Genomic DNA, 7,550 nt, shown 5'->3' on the forward strand with positions numbered 1-7,550 from the left:
TGTTAAAACACGTTTTACGTGTTGGTCGGCATGGACGGTGACGACATGGACGGTGAGCTGAAATTGTTGACGTTGGTTTTGTCAAAGATTGTGAGCCACCAAACACCTTCTTCATGCTTATAAAAGGAGAGCTGAGGTGAAGAGGAAAATCATCCCAAAACAAGAAAACAGAGAGAAAAGAACGAGAGAGGAGAGGAGAAGAAAAAAAGAAGAAGAAAAAAAAAAAAAACTTTTTTTTCTCACAAAAAATCTTCTTTAAGAAATTACGAGTAATTTCTGAGTGTATTTGGGATCGGGGTGTGAGTTGTGAGCTTGTAAAAATTCCCTGGTTAATAATAAAAGATCTGTAGCAGGTCCGGAGACGTAGGCATCATTGGCCGAACTCCGTTAACAATTTGGTGTGTGTGCACTCTTTCCTGATCCCATAAATTCTGGCTTTCCGCAAAATTTGACCACGTATTTCCTAACACTCCAGGCGCGTGATAACAAACTCCTCTTATTGAGTTCAGAGGGATGTGAAGATCTTGTACTGCTTAGGACGGCTTTAACGGCGGCGAACAGATCTTATGCACCGTACAGTAAGTGTCCCTCGGGAGTGGACTTGAAGGATTGTGAAGGGAAAGTGTATAGAGGATGGTACATTGAGTCAGCTGCCTATAACCCAAGCTTAGGGCCAGTGCAAGCTGCGTTGGTTGATTTTGTGATAAGTGGAGGTACAAAGTTCGAGGATATCGTGGAAGCGGTGCTGGTGGAGAAGAGAGATGCAGTGGTGAGTCAAGAGAAGACGGCGAAGATGATTCTAGAGACTATAGCCGACCCCAAATGCGATTTCAAGGTCTTTCATTGCGTCTAGGAGGTGAAGGCCAAAGATTAAAGTGAGAAACGATTCCAAAAAAGTTCACCCTAAACAAAAAAAACATCTAAAATAATAGTTGGGAAATTGATGCAAATTTTATAATATGATGACATAAAAATATGATTTTAATGTAAAGGAAAGTTAAAACCCATTAGGGCAATGACGATAAATTATTATCATTATTATTGTGTGTTGATTTCTTCTTGGGGTTTCACGCAGTATTTTTTCCAGTATTAGCTCGTCTTCTATCTGAAATAATAGCGTTGTGGACTTTTATTTTGGTTTTGCGAAACAAAAATAAAAATGTAACGTCATGCAATTTGCATACATACCAAATTAATACTATAATGTAGTCCACTAGCAATTAGCAAACTTTGTTTTGTTTAAAATGGTTAAACGTTGAGACGTTTGTTGAGAGCTGAGGCATAAAAGTGAATTTTCTGTTAAGTTTACGCGATCGCGTCATTGTAGACTAGTAGTTTCTCAAATCTCAACCAAGTTCACGTCAAGATCAACATGGCGAAACAAAGGTCTAGTTTCTTTCCGGTCACATCATGATTGCTTAAGATTTAACGGGTCAAATTTCTAATAAACTAAATGGGTCACGAGTCTTTGATCAAATGAATTAATTAATGTATTGGGAGCCCATTAACGTCTTAACGAATAGTATAAAATCACATTTTAGATAATTTATTATTTGGCCAGTCCAGCGTATATAAAAAATACTCGCTTCCGCTCCTCATATCCGTCCCGGGATCCATCCATATAAATCCCCAACCCGACCCGACCCGACCCGAAAACACAAAGCGATAATGGATCGACTCAGCTTCCTTATCCACGCCGAAGAAGCCGAATCCGCCGCGAAACGACGCGGCGTATCCGTCGTCAATCTCCTCCCTCTGCTCGTCAACCCAGCGAAACCCCTCGCTCGTCCTCCGATCTCGAAATTCCCGGTCACAGCAGTCGGACTCGGATCATCGGGTCGGATCTTCGTAGGCGTCAACGTCGAGTTCCCAGGCCTCCCTCTCCACCACTCGATCCACGCCGAGCAGTTCCTCGTCACCAACCTCACACTCAACTCCGAGCCAAACCTCCGTCACTTCTCCGTCTCCGCCGCTCCTTGCGGCCACTGCCGCCAGTTCCTCCAGGAGATCCGCGACGCCCCCGATATCAAAATCCTAATCACCGATCCAAACGCCTTCCGCGACGCCGTTTCGGCGAAAGACGCCGTTACGGAGAAAGAAGAAGACGGTTACGTACGGTTAGAGAGCATTTTGCCGCACAGATTCGGCCCTAACGATCTCCTCGAGAGAGACGTCCCTTTACTCCTCGAGCCACACGATAACCGTCTCACTATCTTAGGTGTCACCAACGGTCACACAGATTCTGATTTAAAGCTAACGGCTTTAGCTGCTGCGAATAGATCCTATGCGCCGTACAGTCGGTGTCCGTCGGGAGTGGCGCTGGTGGATTGCGAAGGGAGAGTGTACAGAGGATGGTACATGGAGTCAGCTGCTTATAATCCTAGCTTGGGGCCTGTGCAAGCGGCGCTGGTTGATTTTGTGGCGAATGGTGGAGGCGGAGGGTTTGAGAGGATCGTTGGAGCGGTGTTGGTGGAGAAGAGAGATGCGGTGGTGCGTCAGGAGCATACGGCGAGGATGCTTTTGCAGGTTATTGCTCCGAAATGTGATTTCGAGGTCTTCCATTGTTAAGGGTGCTGAGATTATTGTGAGAAGCTGGTAAAAACCAAAGCTTTGTTCGTAAAGTCGTGAACTTTCAATTTGATGCAATGTTTATGTGATGATGATGATGATGATGATGAAAACCCAATGCTTTGTTTGTAAAGTCATAAACTTTCAGCTCTTAATATTTGTAATTTGATGCGATGTTTATATGATGAAAGCTTTTTTCACTTAGTTTCATCACTGAATCCTTAGTTTCACCACAATAGCTATGTAGACACGTTCTGGAAGGCAAAACAGAGGTACTCTGTTTCATTTGTTAAGAGTAAGAAGAAAGTGTGGAGGATGCTATGTTGTTGATCATCACTTTCTCTTCATCATCATTTTTCACAACAATGGATCTGTGTTACATGCCATTCAACAGAACAACCGGCAAACCAGCCAAAACCCCAATCAGAATACCACTGGATACGTCAGTTAGTGGAAGAATACAGAGTGTGAGGACCAACAAAGCAGTCATATCAGAGCAGCTGTTCATTCTCCCAGTATTAGACTTATAAGTGGACCGGTTGCTAAACTAGACTTACTAAACCTCACACATGCATCACACATCGATAACTTATACGCTTTGTAGTTTGTAGCAATAAAGACCAGTGGCAACTGATACATTTGCAATTTGCCTATTGGCAAAAAAAATCTTAACATGCTTCAGGAGTTATCCATTTATACCAAAAAAATTACTGATATACAGAATATTAAGCTCAGTATTTGCTTCAGCAACCAAAGATTGTTACAGTAGCAGAAGATCTCGGATGTACAGAATATTAAGCTCAGTATCTGGCATTTCAACTCGATCCAGCTGGTTTGGCTGCATTCGTCTGGACGGATAAAGAATCCAACGTAAACCCTTCAGGTCCCTTGACTGGACCGATGCTGCAACGATCAGTGTTGTGTAGTCTGATGGCATCTTTTATCTTCTGAAACTGAAAGAAGAAAAATTCAAAAGAAGAGAATGTCAAATTAGTACTGAGAGACAAACCAAACACGTTCCACGGTAAAAGTGTAAGTAAGAGCAGCTTTCTTTACCTTAGCAAGAGAACATGAGAAGGACTCGAGCTGGCCATCAGCACCACGGTAGAAGTGGAAATAAGGAAGCACTTTCACGTTCAAACTCTTGCACATTGGTTTATTCTCATCAAAGTTTACTTTGAGGAACAATATATTGGGATTTTCCACCGCCGTTTTGCAAAGCTGAAAATATTTTGAACAAGACACAAAACATCTTTCTATCAATCTTAAAATAGAGAAAGAGAACTCTTATAGCACAGAGGTAACTTGAACAAACCTTAGGGAACAATGCTCTACAAGAAGCGCACCAAGTTCCATAGAACTCTACAATCACTAGTCTTTCACCCGCTTCGCTCAAAGCCTTCAAGAACTCTTCGGTGGAATGAATGTCTACCATGTTTGGAGCATTCCTCTCCCACCATTTAGGTGGCTCTGTCTCGGCCACACTCTCATCTACCTATACCACAAACACACACTTCATAATGAAAGCTTCAACATTTAATTTGAATTAATCCAAAGCATCAACCTTTCTAATCAAAAACCGAAACTTTACACTTATTTTCTAATTATCTGAGCTCAAGAACCAATCAATATCCAAAAGGGTATTCGAATAACGGACATAATGTGCTAAAAAGACAAGAAAGTTTTCACCTTGACACGAACCACTTTGCTGTTGGGACGTCTAAGGAGGCTAAGGCTTCTAAGACCAGAAGATGGGTAATGAGGAGACGAGCACGAGGGAGAAGATGAGAGCGGACGCAATCTCTTGTCGGAATTCAGATTCGGAGTAGGAGGAGGTAAGCAAGGAGAACTGAGAGTGGCTGCAAAGGAGGTGAAGGGCGGAGAAGAGACGCCAAGGGTCTGAACCGACGTCGTTGATAATCGCACAACTCCAGCCATCTAAATTTCACCCACGCAGAGAGATAGAGAAGAGACGAGAGTGAGATCCTCCAAAGAAGATCAAAAACTGTCTGGTTCAGATTAAGTTATGTTTCTCTCATCTTGTACGTTTTGGCCGCCCTCGTTTACTTGGCGTTTTGTTTTTGCTTTTGCGTTTAAAATGTGTAAACGCGTTTTCTTTCTCTCTTCCTGTGCGTTTTGGCCGCCCTCATTTTATGGTATATTAGTATATACACACCACACAAGAAAATTATGACATGTATTCCATTTATATTTTCAGGATGATTTAGAAGTGAAATTTTTCATTTAATTTCCAATCTTAACATCAAATGTAAAAAAAAAAAACTAAAGTTTTGGCAATTATAGACACTAAAATGTCAAAAACTAAAGATTTGTTATGTATTGAATTTAGTAAATTATTTATTAAATTAAGAAAAACAGTAAATATTTAAAGTTAAGCGCTTATTACTATTGATGTCAAAAATTAAAGTTTTGCCAATTGTAGACACCAAACTTATAATAAAGTTGAAATTATTTGTTTTTATTTTATTTTTGTCAACAAGTAGAAATTAATTGTTTTTTTTTAATTAATTGTTAAATGGCAGGGAAAAAACATATAGATCAAAACGCATAAAACGTCTATTAGATCAAAGGCGCGCATATGTGTTTCGCGTTTGCTGCGGCCTGAAAACGCAGCCGTAGATTCTAGGCTGCCTTTTATTAACAGAACAATGAACTTACACTTACTCTACTTACGTGCGTGGCAAGAGAACGCTTGAAGGAAACTCATTAGATCCATTATTTGGTGCAGCCTTAAGCCCTAGAATCGTACTAATCACATTATATATCTCAACATTCTCAAAAGAAGGCACTTTCCTCCCTTTAGCAAACATAGGACCATGCCCAATGAATATAGTCCTCATCGAGAAGAGAGCATTATCATACCCATGAGCTCCACCACACTCTTTATAAGCTTCACTCCTCTCCTGCTCAACCTTGAAGCCTTCATCAACTAGTCCTATGATAGGTGGGATCCTCTCACTCTCTGTGTAATGCAGCCTGCTAGGTAAGTCCTCTTTGAGATAAACCTTCAAGTACTTACCGTTCTCTACTTCACCTGAGTTCAAACCTTCTTTGATCTTAGCCACTATGTCTGACGCATTGTGGCCCAAAGGCGGTTTAATAGCTAGCAAGGGAGTGTAGTCATGCACCCAGCTGCTAGGGATCTTGATCCATGGAGATAGATCATCAAGAAAGATGAGTTTCTTGTCACAAGTCCCAACCATTCCATGGTCACCAACCATGATCATAGTCACATCCTCAAAGATCCCTCTTCTCTCCAACCCATTGATTAATCTACCGATTATACGATCAATGTTGACTACAGCTTCAGTGATCCGAGGATCGTCAGGGCCAACCTGGTGACCCTGATGATCCGGATCTTCGAAATAAAGCGTCATGAAGCTAGGGATTTCGCTACTAGGCAAATCAAAGTAGCTCAAGATGGTATCAACCCTATCATCAAAAGGAACAGACTCATTGTAGTTTTGACATAAACCTTTAGGGCAATCCCAAGAGCCTTGGTGTACCTCAGAGCCAGGCCAGAAGTAAGAAGCTGCCTTGAGCCCTTGGTTCACTACTGTCTCCCACAGCGGCTCGCCTAACCACCACTCTGGCTCGTGGCTAGCCATTGTGAAAACATTCCCTGTTTCAGGGTCCGTAAACTTGTTGTTGATGATGCCGTGGTACGCAGGGTACAGTCCTGTGACGATAGAGTAATGGTTAGGGAAAGTTAGTGTTGGAAAAACCGGGATTAAACCGGTTTCTGCTTCTGTTCCGTTGGTGATTAACCGGTGTATGTTTGGTAGTTTGGTCTTGAGTTGGTACCCGAAACGAAACCCGTCTGTGGATATCAATAGAACCACGGGCTTGTCGAGTTTCTTGAGTGTGTGGGAAGAGAAGAATACGAAGGCGAAAACGGCAGAGAGAGTGACGCAGGTGATGATAAGGAGAGATGTGAAGATGAAGCAGCTTGAGATGGAGATAGTGGAAGAAGCTCCGTTGTTGTTGTCTTGAGGTGCTATCGATTGGCTTGGTGGGTCTTCTTCTGGTAGTAAAGCTTTGTGGTTCTTAGCTGATAATGTGTTGCCGGAGATCATTGCTTCTTCTCTGGTGTAGCTAAAGTGTAACTTCTTTACAAACAAAATAGAAGATACCGTATCTTACACTCAAGATCTCGGGTAAACCTAGAAATCTAAACTTAATCTCCTCAAATAAAGGACAAAACTCCAACGTTTAAAAACAAAAATCCCGACAATAAAGGACAATAACTAAATCGGTTCCGTTCCTTAAACCGATGGGATGTGATGTTTCTCAAAAAAACCTTTGCAAACGTTGATCAGAGTTTTTTGAGGTCAGAGGGAAAGAATAAAGACCAAGTCTTGGAGTGACTTGCACGTTACGTTTTACACGGATCGTGATTTTTATGGACGCTCATGAATCTGCCACGTAACAAGTCCACCGTTGATTACTCGAACAGCTAAAGAGAGTGTGGAACATGTCATCTTTTTGTTCTCTCTAGACAACTGTTACGATATTGTTATTGGAACTGGTCTGATTAAGTTTGAGCCTCCTCTGTACTGTATCTGTATGAGTGTGTCTGAAGATTTTGGTGACTCTTGCTTGACCTATGTTGTTGCAACTGTTCTTGTATAAACAGGCTGAGATTTTTTTCTTTACTGAATGTTGGTCCAGGGTTGCCATCAGTCTGTTAAAGACATTCTGACAATTTCGTGAGATTTTGGCTACTGTGTTTAGATCTCAGCAAAGTACCTTCAGAAAGTTAGCAAAAGTGAAATATTTCTTGCTTTAATCTGCTGAAGGCTAAGCTTTTCTTGTGTAGGAGGTTACCTTAAGCAAATCTAACCAGCTAAGCTAAGTAGCTAACAGAGCAGGACAACATTGGTACACAGGTATGACTATCACATAATGAGTTGTGGTATCAGGTCTTTCAAATTAAGAAGGCTAGTCATACGAGTTTTTTT

The 7,550-nt window shown here is 41.6% G+C and overlaps 4 protein-coding genes across 4 annotated transcripts in view; 2 read left to right on the forward strand and 2 right to left on the reverse strand.

Moving 5' to 3' along the window:
• LOC106304788 (cytidine deaminase 6-like) overlaps window positions 1-886 on the forward strand; it is a 5,277-nt gene extending 4,391 nt beyond the window's left edge. The window contains exon 2 of the mRNA XM_013741178.1: window positions 476-886. Coding sequence (XP_013596632.1) covers window positions 476-853 — 378 coding nt within the window. The 3' untranslated portion in view covers window positions 854-886. The remainder of the gene's footprint in view (window positions 1-475) is intronic.
• Window positions 887-1,574: 688 nt separating this feature from the next.
• LOC106301712 (cytidine deaminase 1-like) lies at window positions 1,575-2,778 on the forward strand. The gene has a single exon (XM_013738163.1). The coding sequence runs from the start codon at window positions 1,669-1,671 to the stop codon at window positions 2,566-2,568; it is 900 nt and encodes a 299-aa protein (XP_013593617.1). The 5' UTR covers window positions 1,575-1,668; the 3' UTR covers window positions 2,569-2,778.
• A 375-nt stretch (window positions 2,779-3,153) lies between these two features.
• On the reverse strand, window positions 3,154-4,584 carry LOC106303605 (thioredoxin-like 2-2, chloroplastic). Its single transcript, XM_013739892.1, has 4 exons — window positions 4,258-4,584; window positions 3,884-4,063; window positions 3,625-3,789; window positions 3,154-3,521 (listed from the first exon to the last, which is right to left on the reverse strand). The coding sequence occupies exons 1-4, from the start codon at window positions 4,504-4,506 to the stop codon at window positions 3,384-3,386; spliced, it is 732 nt and encodes a 243-aa protein (XP_013595346.1). The 5' UTR covers window positions 4,507-4,584; the 3' UTR covers window positions 3,154-3,383.
• Window positions 4,585-5,112: 528 nt separating this feature from the next.
• LOC106304976 (ectonucleotide pyrophosphatase/phosphodiesterase family member 3-like) lies at window positions 5,113-6,722 on the reverse strand. Its single transcript, XM_013741355.1, has one exon. It carries the CDS (start codon window positions 6,663-6,665, stop codon window positions 5,259-5,261), a length of 1,407 nt encoding a protein of 468 aa, XP_013596809.1. The 5' UTR covers window positions 6,666-6,722; the 3' UTR covers window positions 5,113-5,258.
• Between the last annotated feature and the right edge of the window lie 828 nt (window positions 6,723-7,550).

Source organism: Brassica oleracea, chromosome C7 (assembly GCF_000695525.1).
Source record: "Brassica oleracea var. oleracea cultivar TO1000 chromosome C7, BOL, whole genome shotgun sequence".
NCBI classification, from domain to species: domain Eukaryota; kingdom Viridiplantae; phylum Streptophyta; class Magnoliopsida; order Brassicales; family Brassicaceae; genus Brassica; species Brassica oleracea.